General features: G+C 38.4%; 1 protein-coding gene across 2 annotated transcripts in view; it reads right to left on the reverse strand.

Annotated features, from left to right (window-relative positions):
- Positions 1–509: 509 nt before the first annotated feature.
- The window catches only part of LOC107694310 (semaphorin-3aa), a 98,287-nt gene continuing 81,013 nt past the window's right edge, over positions 510–17,783 (reverse strand). For both annotated transcript variants that reach the window (XM_016493980.1, XM_016493979.1), the window contains 15 exons: positions 17,437–17,499; positions 12,848–12,967; positions 12,147–12,240; positions 11,928–12,047; positions 9,888–10,030; positions 9,651–9,765; positions 9,260–9,329; positions 7,520–7,664; positions 6,967–7,186; positions 6,114–6,205; positions 5,872–5,913; positions 5,628–5,785; positions 3,833–3,900; positions 3,282–3,427; positions 510–2,020 (listed from right to left, as the gene is read on the reverse strand). In XM_016493980.1, the coding sequence (XP_016349466.1) occupies positions 1,289–2,020; positions 3,282–3,427; positions 3,833–3,900; positions 5,628–5,785; positions 5,872–5,913; positions 6,114–6,205; positions 6,967–7,186; positions 7,520–7,664; positions 9,260–9,329; positions 9,651–9,765; positions 9,888–10,030; positions 11,928–12,047; positions 12,147–12,240; positions 12,848–12,967; positions 17,437–17,499 (2,328 nt within the window). In that variant the 3' untranslated portion in view covers positions 510–1,288. The remainder of the gene's footprint in view (positions 2,021–3,281; positions 3,428–3,832; positions 3,901–5,627; positions 5,786–5,871; positions 5,914–6,113; positions 6,206–6,966; positions 7,187–7,519; positions 7,665–9,259; positions 9,330–9,650; positions 9,766–9,887; positions 10,031–11,927; positions 12,048–12,146; positions 12,241–12,847; positions 12,968–17,436; positions 17,500–17,783) is intronic.

Here is a 17,783-nt window from a genome sequence, read left to right on the forward strand (position 1 = left end):
CGATTAAAAGGATACAGATTTGCAAACAGCCTCATCTGCAAACGCTCAACAAGAATCTGAGCCTAGAAACAAATAATTGGTCCATCTATGTGAACTGTGGCCCATTGTACACATTTACAACGGAATAGAAAAAAATAATATCAAAAATAAATGCAACCCTTTGAACAATAAACAATAACCAGCAATAAATAATCAAGTGGTGTTCCGCTGTATATATATGTACATATACTAGGGTCACTCAGCATTCAGCCTAACATAGACTGATTTAGCAAATTAATGACGCAAACGTATGAAATATGAGTAATAATAATTTAGAAATACACTACAGACATTATGGAAATATCTAAAAACATCTTTCAAAAGATGTTCTTTCATTTTTACGCAACCGACATTAGGAACGATCATCTAGACCAGTGTTTCCCAACCTTTTTTTAGTCGTGGCACCCTTTGGAAATTTGAACAAACTTGTGGCACCCTACAAAATTAATTTTGTCACAATATTTCCCCTGCTCTCGACAGACGGCACCCCGGTTGGGAAGCACTGATCTAGACGGCTGTAATCTGCAGACAGTTCGACTATGCAACTGGCTTGGAAGAGCTTATTCATTCAACTCATGCACGTTGTATTTGAAAACTAAATTTTGGCAGAAATGGTCACCACAGTTGTTGACTTTTTTTAGTCAGTCAGGCCCACTTGATTATCTGAAACATAATTAACACAAACATCAAAACGCTTCTGAGGATCAGAGGTTAGACAAGCTGTTACTAAGGCATGCCTTATTTTCACCTTTCACCAATTGTGTCCATAATTACTTAGTGTTGTTCTATGTACAGCACAATGCTTGCTCATATATTACAGTCTTTACAAATCTAAGCAACTGGCTTCCAGTTTTCCAGGTGCCCACTTCACTCCACCATGTCTTTTTTCATATTTTGTCGCATCGATAAAAGAGTTTCCTTTGAAATCATCTTCTTTTTCCATTGGCACTATCCCATCGTATTGCAAAAGTTTCTTGGCAAACGACCGTTTTGCGTCCTTTGATGAAAATATCACGTGTATGATGTCGGATCTGTAACACTAGTAGTGTAAAAGGTCTTTGCTGTCACATCACAACAACAAAGTCAATGTGCTTTCCCTGGTGAACAAGAGACGTGAGCAGGATTTCTAGTTGAGTTCACCGTTTTTGAGTTTTGTGCTATCGATTATGGCCGCACTGCACGTTTGTCTGTTGTATGAGTGACTGATGCAGATGTTTACAAGTGTCTATTGAGTGTTCGTGAGTATATCTCACACGCTGCGTGGTGGTCTCTGCTGTTCGTGGGTCCTGCGGTTGCGCCCCCTCTTGTTCTCCTGAAGCTGTTTCCACTTGGCTGTGTTAGGAGGTCCTCTTTGTGGGGTCTGGGTGCCTCTTTTTCCCTGGTTCGGCTGTGCTCTTTGGCTCTCGGGAGCACTTTGGACCTTCTGCGCGCTCTGAGTGTCCGGTTTGATGCTTTGGCTCTCTGTGTTCATGGTACTTCCAGGGATTTGACTTCTTTGCAAACCTGTGGACTTCGGGAGAATCTGAACAGTTGGGTTGTTCGGCACTTTGGGTGTGTTTTGCGCTCTCTGCGTTGGGTTCTGCAAAGTCTGAGCCGTTGTTTGAGGGGTCTTTTCTGTTTTTGTACCCACACCAGCTACAGGGTTGACTTTGGGGGTTTTCTTTCCCTTCGGCTTCTTCTCTCGCTTCCAAACGCGCTCGCAGAACTCGTCCACGCTGTTGAGATCTGGGTGCTCCAGCAGGCTCATGAAATCCCGATACCAGAGTTTGTGTTTGGGGGACGGATCTTTATCGTTGGCGTTTGCCCGGAGCAGCAGCTCGCCCACGCGCTGAGCTGGGATGACCTGGAGATTAATACGCCGCAGTGGTTGAATGAAGCCATGCTCGACGGCATGGCAGTGGTACACTCCTGAATCGGCCTGGGTTAGACTTCTGATCAGCAAACCCTGGCCCGTAAGACTTAGCCTTTCATCAATCACAATCTGACATGGAGAAAAACAGATTGAGTTTATTAACACTTTTTCATAGATTTTGACCTCAAAAATGGAGCCATTAGGTCCCAGACCAGAACCTAAATGCTGAGGTTACATCTGGGGTGCAAAGAAAACTACAACACAGTTGGGGGATTTTCTTACACAGCAGGAAGGCTGAAATCTGATCATTATTACATTAACAAAATGACCATCTGGGGTGAGGTGTAACTTACTTTAGCACTATTTTTTGCCTGATAATATCTGAAAGAGAAACACAGCTGGTGTATGTGTGATGGTGGGTGGTGGGTGTGTGAGGGGGCCATTATGTCATATCCTGTTCAATAAAATACCTTAATTTACTAGTAATAACATTCTCTTTCTCCTTCGTAGAACAGCAACATTTTACTTAATGCTATTTACAATAAAGATGAAGTCTGTTATTTTTTTTATTACTATTAAAATATGTAACTATTTAACTATAACCATTATAATATCTCAGTGTATCTATACAAATGCAAATATTTTTATGATTTTAAAATATTTTAAATCCCTTTTTTGTATACGCAAATTTATTTATTTTAATGTATAAACCTTGATACATTTTCATTGGGATTTTCAAGAAAGCATTTATTTGAAAAGGATTTTTTGAATGTAAAAATCTTTAACTTTTGATCAATCCTTGTTAATACTTGTAAAGTATTAATTTCTTTCAACAAAAAAAAAAAAAAAAAGGACTGACCCCCAACTTTTGAACAGTCATTAGTAAGTTGATTTTCCTGAATAGTGCTTTGAAAACACTACTCTATTTTTTTTTTAAACATCACGGCCAATCCGACACTACAACACTGGTATAACCAATAGTGTGAGTTTGGGACGGTGCTATCTGTTTGGCCAACTAATGGAAGACTGATGTGATTCAATGTGTGTTTGGCAAAGCTAATGACACGGAAATGACATCTGTAAAATTAAGATGAACAATGTTCTATCTGCATTCATAAAAAAATGACTGCTACATTGGATAGATTAGACAGAAGAGCAGTAACCTTTAAATGAATTCAACACAGTGTTAGACTGTTAAAACCGTTAAGACTGCCAACTGATCTAATGCGTGAAGAATCTGGAAACTAACCACAGCAAGAGAACTGAGAAAAACGGTTCAAATATATTTAGTCATTTATATTCTTTGCAATGGATTTTGATCACCATGATCATGTCATTTAAGTGCATGTCTTGTTGACCTATGTTATTTGTTGAGTTTGTGTGTGTGTACCTCGTGTTTACGCTCATCATTGGGTCTCTGTAGCTGCCAGTAGATTAGAGCTCTCTGAGACTTTGGGCTGCATTCCAGAAACATGCTGCTGTTCTCTACACCATACACACTTCTCTCCTCCACACTGCTGTATCCTTCCAGATCATCTAACACACACACAAGTAGGTAATGTTCAGTAATTCCCAGAGTACTGAAACAGAACGGTGTATCAGTGGCGCCTACACAAATGAAAGATTATAATGCATCAATCCTTCTCAAATGTTCAGGCACGCCGATTTCATTTGAATGTATTGCTGATTGTATGTATTAACATTTAGTTATAGGAGGTGCAATTTTAGTAGACCACAACTGCACAATATTCAATACATTAGAAGACGTGTAATGAAGGTCCTTGCTGTATTATAGAAGATCTAAGATTTTAGGCCATTTTTTCATGTATTTTTTCTTGAAGTAAGGTGACTTGCAACAATTGTGCATATCTTCATATTGGTTTAGGCAACTAATTAATTATGTCTGATCAGAAATAAAGGTATGTATGTGAATATCCTTACCATTGTGGTGCAGATCAGAGCACTGAGAAAGAGGATCACCATTTCTGATGTCCTGACGTCTTGTTCTCCTGTTAAATGATAAAAGATTGGATTATAGGAGTGATGTGATGTAGATCTTTGCATCTTCTAAATCTAAAACACTGAAATTGACCCTAGAGTTTAGTATTTGCAACACTACTACCCTCAGGCCACTAGAGGGCACTGTTGTTTTAATCAAACAACTACATTGTACCGTATTGTTATACAGACTTAAGGATGATGTGAGATTTATATGGTAAAATACTTTAGCTTTATAAAACAAGAATTCAACCATTTGTGTAAACAATGTGCCTCTGCGGCACTTTAAACATTGCCCAACAACACCGACTCATCCAGTGGGGAGGCACTATCTGTTTGTCCCCTTAAAGGCAGAAAGGGAAACAATTCCATATGGTTCTGCTAAACTGCACATCACACTTTTAGGTGCACGAAGAAAGGAATGTGCTTAATGTGTTGGTGCCCTAGCTTTAATTCAGAAACATGTTTCATGGAGAGATCTTTCATGATGTTCATTATTGAGTTCCAAACCTCAGAACCTTCATATTTCTTGTAATAACAGCTCTGCACATCATTCTCAGCTAAGAGAGTCATTCAGTCTCCATCAGAGTGTTCACAACAGTTTTGTGCCACTTTAAGAGAGCAGCTTCACCTCTTAAATGCTAACATGGGCCAAGGACTGAGCCAAGGCCGGCACTCTTATCCAGTCACAACTGTATTGAAAGACTGAGAAGATTTCCTGTGCCTGACTGAAAACATTCAGGATCTGGTGTGAAGGATGGTTGTAGCTGAGGTTTAGCTGCAGTATATCTTGGGGAACGATAAGTGAAATATGAAAACTTTCTGAGATTCTCGCGTTTGAAACAGCCTCTTTGTCATTTTTCATGATCTGTCATTCTGTCATCTGTTCTTGTATTTCAGTGCATAACTCTCTGTCTTCTCATTTCTGTAACATGTTTTGCTAAGGCGTGCACACACACACACACACACACGCACACACACACATTCCTTGACTCTGGCTGTCTCGGCACGTGCAGGAGGTGGTAAGGACGTCTGTTTTGCATTTCAGGCACACTGAACATATTTGGAGTGGCGTGGACCATCCTAGTGCTGTGGACCATAAGGGTGTGTCGAGACCAAATCCATGGCCCTCTTCTTCCTCTGTGAAGGTGTAGCTGGCAAAGCATGCAAGTGTGTGTGCGTGTGTGTGTGTGTGTGTGTGTGTGTGCGCGTGCGTGCGTGTGTTTAAATATATTAACAGTGGGTACATGGTGTATTGTGAGCATGTGTTTATAGTGTGTTTAAAAGCAGCCTGTATACTTGGATCCAGGTGTTTGTGATTGTCAATGCACGTGTGTTGAGATGCAGAATTTGTAGTGCACTAAACACCTAAACCATAATTTGTGTTAAAATGTCATTGACTTAAAGGGATAGTTCACCCAAAAAATTAATGTTTTGTCATTCACTCACCTAAACATTTTGAGACAAGTCTCAAGTGTTTTTGTCCATACTATGAAAGTCAATGGGGTCCAAAACAACCCCACTGGACAAAATATTATTCAAAATATTTTATTTTGTGTTCCACAGAAGAAAGAAAACCCTACAGGTTTGGAATGACATGAAGGTGAATAAATAATGTCAGAACTTTTATTTTTATTTTTGGGTGAACTGTCCCTTTTAGAATATGTAATTTCATCCAGATTCCAAAATAAAATCTTACCAAAATGTTAAAGAATAAAAATGTCCTCATCGTGCTTACCTCTTAGCAGTCGGAAAATATCGAGAGCACTCTATCCCGTCCCAGGCACAATATGGATCTCTTGCCAGGCAGCACTCGGCACAGGCCTTCCCGTAGACCTCACAGCGGTGCAGGGGCATCTGGGAAATCCCTAAATCTGACCCGAGGTACAGCTGTTGCTGTTGACAGATGAACATATAAGTCTATTAGGACATGGTTTGCTCTCTGCTAATGGCTGGTGAAGAGTAATATCAAGCAAACGTACTTGTTTAGTGGAGAGCTCCATGGCAGTAATAGGTGTTGGCTCCTAGAAGGGAAAACAGAACAAGTTTAATCTCATTTTAAGATCCGAGGATATTTTTTTTGATGACATGCTGTGGCTGTGCAGACAGATTTATGGGGGAGCAATTAAATGTACTAAGGTGAAAATTATAGTTGGAGGATTTCGATTCCAATAGCAAGCAGAAACGCACAGCTCTCTGGGTAATGAACAGTTGGCACTCATACCCTGAACACCGTCATCTCTTCCAGCACCACTTCCTCCAGATCATGCCAGCTTTCCCTGGGAATGGTCACCACCTTCAGCACAGTTCCTAAATCTGATATAGGATTAGAACTTTTTAATATTCATTATTTGTACAATATTTCTTATTGTAACTTTATAACTAACAGTAATTTTTTCTCTTGTGCTCCAAAAAAAAAATTGTAAAAATTTTATTTTGTGTGAAACTCTTCAAAATAAAGGTTCTAAAAGGAGGTTTTTGAATAATTTTTGGTTTTCCAAAGAATCTTTCTATGAACAGTTCTTTTTTTTTCTTAGTGTGAAGGACATTTTAATATACTAAAAAAACTTTTTCCGTTATAAAAACCTTTTGTTTAATGGAAAGATTACACGGATGGTAAAGGTTCTTCATGGAACCACAGATGACAATAAAAAAGAGTGTGGGGAAACTTCCAAGGGGGGCTCAAGATGACTTAAAATAAGACAAAACAACCACTAAATAGAACAATTAAAAATCAAGATATTCCTTATTTTATTGACCCACCAACAACTGTTTTTTCAACAAAGAACCAGAATTTCCACAGTCTTAGGAAAACCTGGATATATGTGGGAATTTTAAAAGTGTGATTTCCAGAACTGGAAAACTCAAGTAAAAAAATCCATATTCTTATCCAGTAAATCACAAGCAACTGGAAAAGTCATAGGGCCTTCGAATATTGTTGTAGAGGATAAGTCAAAAAGATTGTGAACAGCGGCTTTAAGAAGTGTTAAGAGTGGAGTGATTTCTAAGCTTAAAGCTTTGTTTTGTTTATACAGCAGTTATATTTCTGTACTGACGTGTTGGTTGGTTTTACTAACCTGTGCCGATGAACATGACATCGTACTGGCCATCTTCAGCTTCCACACGATCCACCACCAGCTGAGTGAACTGGTACTCCACGTTCGTGCGCACCACGATGGGCTTCCCACCCATCGGTTGCACGGGGTTATACATGGCTGGGTGCAGGCGTGCAAATGTGATAACATCATCAGGAAGGTCTTTGGTGGAATCAAAGCCTCCGAACGTTTTGCTGGGACACTATGGCAGGTAAAGGAGGGGAGATTAAGGGTTAAACATTCTCACTGATGCACAGGTTCAAGTTTCAGTGTTGCATTTTGAATAATATAGTGTGGTTTTAGTTATTTTAGCATGCATTCAAAGTAATGTAGTAATGTATTTTTGCAAGGATGACTTTTTTAGACAAATTCTGTTAAAAGTGCAGGCAAACAGTTAGGCCAATAAAGAACAGTGTATTACTTTTTGGAAGAATGCTGCAATAAATGCAATGATTTATTTGAATAAAAGTGCACAGATATGAAGCTGTAGTTTGTCAGTTTTGTGTTAATGCCAAATATATTGGCCAGTACTCACTGTGCCAGGACGGGGGTATGGCACTCTGCCCTGGAAGGGAACCCACTGGTAGTTTGGCCCATCCCTGTGGGCATATGGACCTAGAAATACCCTTCGGATGTCTGCCATACTATACATGCATATAGCCGATCCACGGAAGATATTACTGAGGAAAGAAGAGGGGAGAATGGAGAACACAATCATTGATAGAACACAAAATATTTTGACATTTTGTGTACATTTCCAGAAGTGTATACGTCAAAAGTAAATGATCCATTTCAATGCATTTTAATCTAGCAAGAAAATTTTGGGCAGGACACATTTTTTGGACCAGGTATTGACAAAATAGATTGAAAAGTCTTTATATGACAAGTGGTTGGAAGTGAAATGAAAAACAAGAGGGCTTGGCAACGTCATCTGAGTTTTTACATTTTGATGAAAGATCATAAAGACCAATTTAAAATATGCACAAATGTATCACACACAATAAGACCAGAAATGTGTGTTAAGAAAGTTAATTTTGATTTCATGTTTATTTTAATGTGTTAGCTGATGTATAAAATTAGCATTTGTATTGCAGTGTATATGTGTGTATCCAAGCACTTATTCCCCTAAACAGCCATGAGACCAAACAGACTGTGGTGATCACCCATAGCATTTGTAAAATATTAATTAGCGAGAAAATCAATTAACCACAGGGCACATGAATAAACTAATTCCCCATCAATCAGTCAGGGTCCCAGACATAAAAATGCACACACACATACATGTGCTTACACACTCTAACACATACCCAGATAAAGCGAGAGATAAAATACTGATCCATCACCCCAGTGTTCAGGCCTCATTAAGTGGCAATATTAAAAGCAAGTCCCTAGAATGCACTTCTTATTCATCTCAGAAACGGAGCATTTAGAAAACCAATTAAAGCAGTCTAATTCTTTAAAGCCTGTAATTGAATTTTCGAGTGTTGTGTTCCCTGCATACATTAGGAAATCAGTGAGGTGGGAATGCATGAACAGGATGTGCACGGTTTGGACAACCACTGCCTTGGCCTCGCTCGCTTTTTGACAGTGATTAATCGTGATATTTTTGTCCTCTTCCTCATCTCGTGTTTACATGCACACACGCCTCCTTACACACACACACAGTGTGTTCATCCATCATCTTAAAAGTCTTTTCTTCTTTTGAACATTGTTTATCTGCTTTTGTTACTGCCCCTCCCCAACCCTCTGCTCCTCGCCAGCAGGCCCAGAGAAGAGGGTGTCTGGCTGGGGAGTGAGATTCAGGTTACCACCTTAATCATATTTCCTCTGAGCTGTGGTGAGCTGAAGCTGAATGGGGATGCAGGTAAGAGAGGGCAGAGACTAGAATAAGGAGAAAATTCCCATCCAGAGTGCAGCGATGTGAAGCGCCTGTCTGAGTCTAACCAGATTACTGCACTGCAAAGCTTCTAAAGGGCCAAACATATTACACATCACAAAAAAGAGACGAGAAAGAAGGAAGAAAGGATAGGAAAATGATGAAAGAAGAAAGCAAGGAAGAAAGGGATACAGAAAAAGGAAAGAAAAGGAACATAGAAATTACGGAAGGAAGGCAGGAAGAAAGGAAAAAGTCAGAAAAGGAAAAAAAAAACAAAAAAATATAGGTAGGAAGAAGGAAAGGAAAGGAAAAGGGGAAAAAAGAACGGGAAAAAGTCCTAACTTCTTGTAAAATGTTTAATATGGTTAATTGTATGTATTTTAAGTATATGTGCATTACCTGGATGTAGTAAACACAGCGTAGATCACTGGGTTCTTTGGGTCTTTAGCACTCATCAGAAACACATCCTCTGGAAGGTAAATAAAGAAGCATTTGGAGTTATTAAAAGTGGATAAACACACCTTAAACTCTATTGACAGCATCTGGAATGTTGCAATGGAAGTTTATGGACCAGTTGTTGCTAGTGTGCCCCAAAAATGTCCATGTTTTTACAGCTTGAGGGATGAGTAGAAATTATTTCCAGTGGTAACTAACAGCATACCATGGATGCTGTCAACTTAACTATTTCATGCATTTTCCCACAAGATTCCTTTAAGTATGCATTTCTGACTTTATATTAAAAATAATTATGTTCATATAATTATGCTCAGACTAAACGTTCATAGCTTACGCAGTTCATCAAAATGTGTGTCTATGCCACTGAGGCCGGGAACTGAGCAAGTCAGCTTGGCTTTCAAGAAAGTTGTCCATTTGTTTACGAGACTCCTATGTCCACCCATGTCATTCTGGAGAAAATTCAAACAGATTGGCCACATGTTCATTAAAAACTTTATTTTATGTTAATACTGTGTGTCCAAATGCACAAATGCAAAATGTGCATGATTTTTGTTTCTGTACGTGATGATACCTTACACAGTTGTCCTATCCTGGAGATAGTAGCTTTGCCTGTATGTTCACCATCCATGGCGCTCTCTTTGAAGAACAGGAATATCTTGTCATCTTCAGGATTATCGCTCTCCGGGATCAGGTGTATTCCTAGAAACCTGGGGTCTGGAATACACACAATGCATCAGAACTTCAGTTTCCATGGGACTGAAAGAAGATACAGAAGAAATTGAGTTGTTTAAATGAGCATTTTGGGAAGTTCAAACCCACAGAAATGATTGCGCACTTCATTGAATCCCTTTTAGGTATTCCAAAATGAGCCAAGACCTCAATATCGGCAGTTATGGGGGGATCACTCTTACCCAGCCATGACCGCTCTCTCTCTTTCTCTTTCTCTCTCAGAAATGAAATGTAATATGTCCCCCACCCATGTGGGCGGCACACGCATAAAGCGACATGCAGTGCTGCATTACAGCGCAACAGATCCAACAGGATGTGAAGCTTAAACAGCGGAACGAACATTTACCAAAGAGCGACTCCGTTCATGCACTGTGAGTGTGTATGTGCCCGTAGAGACGCCAATGATACAGTGCCGCCCATGTCATTCAATACACTGACTGTTTCCCAAAGAAAAAAATTTGTTCCAGCCTCCCAAACTTTCGAATGTTTGCTCTGTAAAGGCTGATCCTCTTTGAAGTGCAGGAAGAATAACCATCAACAGTCTGAAGATAGCGAGAGGCCCGTGTTTCTATTGATAAGGCTTGATAGAATATCCATGTGACTAATCCTCCAAATGACACTGGGTCTTTTGTGCGAGAGAGACAGCTTTCAGAGCGGGTGAAATGGAACTAACGTCCAATGTATCCGTGGTAACAGATGGCCAGGATTAAGGTGAGATGAGCGTTTTCAAAAGCACCTTTCCTCGCGAATATAGGAGGGTATTGATGGTGTGGCCGCTGACCCTGTGTGAGGACTGAAATGAGAGCCACTCGCAGGAACAGCTGAGACAGGATTAACTTCATGGGAAAATACTGACCGACTCTCCTATCTTGATATTGACCTTTTGTGTTCCATAAGTCTGCAAAAATGCAAGCGGGATGTTAGAGGAAACACTCAACACCCTAACCGAGCTAATCTCTCCTGCAGAGAGTCACAAAGAGGCTCTTTCTTTCTCTCACAGATAAGGGCACATACACACTCACATGTGCACATAAACTTGTGCACACAAAAGAAAACCCATACATTTACATTTATTTCACACATTTGCTCTTGGCAGACACATGCTTAGCAAAGTAACATATACTGTGTGACGATTTCAGCAGGCAGCTTTAGGGATAGAAATTGAGTGCTAGGATGAAAATCATAAACAGTCTATAAAAACACATGGACAAACACAAATATGCAAGCACATGTATACATAGTGTCTTTCTAAACTCCTCAAAAATACAAACTGAGACAATATTTAAACTAGGAGTGGGCTGTCACAGTTGGGCTGATGGGCTGATGACTAATAACTCATATAGCAGTATGGAGTAGAAGCAGAATTAACTGTTGTGCATCTCCAAGCAACACACAATAGCGGTATTTCACTGCTGAATGAATGATTCAATCACTTTTCATAAAGGCAGTCACTTAAATTGTTCCTGAATAAATCAGTGCTTCTGAACAAATTGGTTGAATAAATGACTCATTTTTTTTCAATAAGTGACTCACTCATAAAGACAGTCACTTGATTAATTCCTGATCTGATCCAAATTTTTTAACAGATCCATTTGACTGAATGATTTAATCACCTGCTCACAAAGACAGTCACTTGATTCGTTCCTAAATAAATCATAATTGTTTAAAAAATTAGTTGAATGATTCAGTGACTCACTCATAACGACTCACTCATTGAGCAAATCAGGTGAATGAATGATTCAGTGACTCACTCAGAGAGTCATTTGATTTATATTATGGTGTGTATTTATATCTCAATGTAAACGCTTTGCCAAAAACCCACAAAAACAGTTTACATATTCAATAACCAAGCCCCAAGTTATTCAGAATACAGCATTTTTACCATTCAGCCATCTAGAATCATGCTGCTCAGTTCTGATTGGATGATGTGACCCAAGTGTTCGGAAAATGGCGAAGTCTCGTCCCATGAAGTCTGCTGATGTTCCAGAATACAGTTCTCCATCTGACAAATAAATATGAGCATGAAATCTCCAATCAGATCACCGTTAATACTGATTCTAAATCTTTAAAAACAAAACAACACCATCTCTGACTAACTCACCAATCAGGAGGAATGAGGACTGCATATTTGGATCATAGGGACTTTTCCCACGTCCATTCTCAAAGTAGTTGGCATCCAGTCTGAAGATGTTGTCCTGAGGAAAGGGATAATGAATTAACCAACCACAGCAAGGCATGAATAGTAAATGGATGAGGTAATGGAGAGGTGAATGTCAAAAAGTGCCATTAGGATCTTGTTCAAGTGTCTCTCAATATTCAACAAGTAGCCAAAAAGATGCTGTTTTTGAAGAAAAACATTCATAAAACCTACTTTAGATTTGGATCTCTAAACTCGCAGCAAAACAACAGCACTCAAGTTATCTTCTATTATGTTCAGTGGGCTCAAGCCATGATTCATTTGCGTGGATCAAATCATGAAATTCACTGACATTTTTCCACTATGTAAAGGCCATCTCATTTCCCACAGTTGAGGCACTTCTAAATAACACACTCGCTGCATTGTGACGCTCTCATTTTCTACTTCACTGGGCCAAAATTGTTAACAGGGTAGACGTTAGCAGAAGATAGCCACCATTCATTTCCTTTTCTTTCCTTTAAACCTTTTGGTGAATGTGCCTTTGAGATATGTAAGCGCATGAGTGCCTGAGTATGTTTTAGTGCCATTGCTTTCCTGAAACTGGACTAAAATAATTAATTTGATCAATTATTGATGTCAAGATTGTGTGTGTGTGTGTTGTGTACCTCTGCTCGCTTGCCTATCTCCAGGTAAGAACAGATAGGATGGAAAGCTCCGGTGCCACATATGTAAATATGCGTCTGGTTATACGGCTGCAGCACACGCACAAAGTTTGAGCATTCTTTCTGAAAAAGACATAACATAAAAAAAATCTGTTAGCCAATCAGATAATATAAAACATGCCTATTAAAAAGATACTGTATAATATACAACATTAGATGAAAATTAGAGAAAAAAATATTATTATATTTTTAATAATAAAATTAATTAATAATCATATTTAAAAAGCCTATATTTAGTGACCAGAACTTAGATATCGAACATTAAGCAACCACCCAGAACACCTTATCAACCTACTTTTGCATAAGCAAGAACCACACAAAATTTCTTGTAAAAATAGTTAGTAAATATCATAATTTCTCACTTTCAGACTCTTTAGTTCTGTATAACGCCTCTAATGCAGTTATGTTATTTTTATAATTCATGATTAAATACTGCACATACATTTTGAGAACACATCTAAATCGACACAAGATCTGTAATAAATAAGTAAATAAGACATTTAAATTCTATGTAAGCCTAATATTTAAGCTTTTAGTGTCATTAAAATGCCTTTGAGTTCCTGCCGGTTGAGTGATGACGAACCCACCTGTTTTATCCATCTCAATATCCTGTCAGCCAACTCTCATTAGCACTGAAAGTGTGTGTGTGTGTGTGTGTGTGTGTGTGTGTCTGGTTTTGATGAAAGGTAAATGTATAGCACATGTCTTAAGGCCATCTGAATGAGTTGGTGAGAGCTGATGAGTGAATTGTTTCATGTGAATGAATGCTCTTTAACTCCCTTTCAATTGCAAGATATGCGAGGACCGGGTTTAACAATAATAAACCGACACATTATAAACACACTGCATGAACAAACACACACCTATCCACAGCTATTCAGAAAATAAAGCAGGTCCATCTGTGTAAACACTGATGGTCTTGGCCCATGTGTGCCGTCTGAATGCGAGTTATCATTTAAGAGCACAGGAAAGGGTGTTGCCTTCTCCGTGTGTGTTTTCACCACAAAAAGACACATACACACTCTTATACACTCATGTATGTGTGTGTGAAGAAAGCTAAACAGAAGAATAGATACATGCAGGCCTGTTTCCCTCGATTACATCCAGTTCAGTTTAGTTTGTACAAGCTATTCAAAGCAGATAATAAATGCTTGCATAGGGCTGACATTTTCTGGCAACATGTTTGGTTTTCTTATAAATCCAATGACCGCAATCACCTGCAACAGCCAATCAGATCACTTCCTCACACATATGTGTGACCCATCTTGGTCAACCTACACAAAGGCACTTTAGTGTGCTGAAGTAATGGCTTTTCCAAGCTAAAGGAAATGTGTGTATTCCTAACATAATCATTCCACGTGTGCTATAAAATTCATTCCCTCCTGCACCAGGCAAAATGTTTTAAATTTCCCATGGCCGTTATTGTTTTTAAGGTCCTTGCCTGCTCCGATAGAGCCAAGCGTGGTGTTCACATGAGAGAGAGGTGGCTGAACTGGCACTCTTTGGCGTTTACTATGTATACAAACCTCAAGTTGTAATAACTGGGTGGTGTACTGTAATTACAGTGTAACTACTGTGTAATTAGACACATATAACCCTTCTTTTTTATCTTCAAGGTCCATAAAGAAGCGGCCAAAGCTGCGAAGCAGAAAAGTGAGTGTACCGTCATAAGAGTGAGAGATATATGATACCCTTTCAGATAAGATAAGCAAAGCATGTTGGGGATTACGATTTAGACACATCTGTAATTATGTACAATACTAACAACACAGTAGTGACTAATTTCATTCACACACGAGTGAAGTCATGAAAAGATAATAACAGTATAGAGCTTGTCAATGTCAAAACTAATGCACAGTTTTTAAAAAGTGCAGCCACTGTGGATTTGCCCGCATCTGGCAAATTTAAAATATTACCAGGACTTTACATGATTAGTTAACATAAATTCAATTAAAATATTCAGAACTTTACTGTAACATCAATGCAACCTATTTTAAATTCTTTATAACAGAACAGATTATTTTAAAAATAGCCATGGTGTACAGTGTCATTAGATGATGAAAAAGCTTCATTATAGTGATTTGTGTTCCCGTGGACTGGGTCCTTTTTGCCTTTTAATTAATCTTCTCACAGCCAGCGTCATTGGCTGAAGTGTGTTACATGAAAAAAAAAGATAACTTCAGTGAATGACTATTAAGATACAACAACAACTAAACAATAACTACAGATTAAAAACATTATAAAAATGTTGCAAAACAAGTAACTTAAAGTGTCAAAAATGTGAATGCAGCAGCAAAGCAAATCAGCAAATAAAAAAACTAGATAGATAAGATAGATAGATAGATAGATAGATAGATAGACAGATAGACAGATAGATAGATAGATAGATAGATAGATGCTGAAGTGCTATAATTATGGGAAAGTGCCAATATTTGGACATCACACTATTACAGTTGATTTATTAAACATACATATGATATTTAAAAGGGACCATTAACACAGCTAATAACTACACTTCACTGCACAATGTTGTTATACAGTATACAGTTGTCAAAACTACTGTGAAAGTACAGCAACTAGTAGCCAGGAAAATACTGTAAATTAACACTAAACATTTTTTAACAGTGTTTCACTGTTATAAGTATTTATAAAGTGAAGTGAATCTCATCTTTAGATAGCTAGTCACACCAAACAACACAACCTCACTATAACTCCTTGTAAATTATGTATTTAAATATATAGTGTTGAGACTTGAATGAACACAGACATGAAGTGTGCTGCTATTTAACCCTCATCGCATGAACCACCAAGAGTTTCAAATGAACAGCGAGGCAGTTGTACCAGCTGTCGTTCTGGGCTTGTCTCTGCCTCGGCTGGCCAAGGCAAATGTGAGAATGAAGAGATTTATGGTTGCAGAGAGGGAAATGCGCTGGTAATACCCTAATCACACATTCAAGCTCCCTCGCTAGCAGCTTTCAACAACTGAACAAACATTTTCACAGCACGCAAACACCATTATTCTGAACTGGTGAATTTGTGTGTATGTAACGCCAAATAAACCCTTCACAGCCAGTGCCAAAAGCTATGGTTCTTTCACGATGCATGTGGTAAACATGTGATTCCAGAACCTCATTGCAATATCAGGTGACTTTATTTAAGGTTGTACGTCTCAGAAGTAGGTCTGGTGAGTTATCTGTAATAACCCTGCTCCCCTTCTGCCCCCCATCTCAGCGGGAACCCAGCCGTGAAATTACCATCAGATACAACACACACACACACACACATGTACAGAGGGAGCGAGAGCCGGGTTGATAAATAAACCATTTCTGTTTTACAGAAGGGCCAAGGGTTGCTGCTGGATCTAAACACAGAATATAAACTCTCAAGAGGAACAGAAGAGCGCATGCAGCAGCAAAACTCCATCGCTAACGGCAACCGTGATCAATCAAGCCAAAGTGCACACGCCTGGGCCTGAGTAATGCAGGTCACACATACACATATAGTAAAGGTTCTTTAATGAACACTTTTCTTATCATGAATCATTTTTAATGTTCATGGTGCTTTTGAAAACCATCAAGAACCATGTTAATGGTGCTTTAGGGATTAAAAAAGTTAGAAGTGTAGAAACAATTTTCACTATTTTCAACGCTAGTGAAATGGCAAGTAACTCATTGAATTAAACAGTACATTTTGAAGTAGAAAAAATTTAATAGTATTTTTTGTAAAACATTCCTTAATAATATTTGAAAAAAAAAATCATTTTTTACAGTGGGCCCAGATGAAATCTGCAAACTTTTCAGCCATTTTTTTCTGCTGATTTTGGTAAATTCAGGGGAATATTTTTTCCATCAACAGAACTGAATGAATATGTATTTACATATTTGAATATTTATTTATACACTACCATTCAACTGTTTGTCAGCAAGGTTTTTTAAATTTTGTTTTGAAAAAAAAAAAAAAAAAGTCTCTCACCAAGGCTACATTTAATTCAATAAAAATACAGTAAAACCAGTAATATTATTAAATATTATCACAATTAAATAAAACTGTTCTCTATTTTAATATATTTTAAAATTTAATTTATGTCATGGTAAAGCTACATTTTCACATGAACCTACCATTCTAATACTTAGATTTGGTGCTCAAGTAACATTTATTATTATTATTATTATTATTGTTATCATCATCAATGTTAAACAGTTGTGTTGGTTAATATTTGTGTGGAAACCATAATTTTCAAGATTCTTTTATGAACAGAAAGTTCTAAAGAAATTGAAATAGAAGACTGAAACAGAATATTTTTTTATAAGTGAAAAAGTCTTTACTGTCACTTCTGATCAGTCTGAATTTTATGTGTCCTTTCTGAATAAAAGTATTAATTTCTTTCAAAAGAAAGACCCCAAACCTTTGCATGGCAGTGTAGATTTGAATATTTCGGAAGTGAGTCACATACCCTAAATATACCCAAAAGATCACTGTAGTTTGATGTAGTTTTGATTTAAAAGGAAGTTTACTTGTCGCCCCACACTTACCCCAAGGTCTTTTCCAGCCCACTTGCATTCATCGCGTTTGGAAGGTGTGGCGGGCCAGGCGATCTATAAAACAAGGAAAGAGAGAAGGTGTGAGAATGTGCACAGAGCGAACACAATGAACTGCAAATGACTGACTAAGGCGCTCGGCATGAAACCTGGCTGTAAAATAATCAACGACTGCTGCCTGCCGTCCTTCTGCCACCTCCATCTGTGACGACGACGAAGACAGAGGATAAAAACAACCATTCGTCTTATCCCGGGAGCATGAGAGACAATCGCACACGCACACACACACACACACACACACACACACACACACACACACACACACACACACACACCCACAC

This window comes from Sinocyclocheilus anshuiensis, unplaced genomic scaffold, assembly GCF_001515605.1.
Source record: "Sinocyclocheilus anshuiensis isolate Anshui unplaced genomic scaffold, SAMN03320099.WGS_v1.1 scaffold1316, whole genome shotgun sequence".
Lineage (NCBI taxonomy): Eukaryota > Metazoa > Chordata > Actinopteri > Cypriniformes > Cyprinidae > Sinocyclocheilus > Sinocyclocheilus anshuiensis.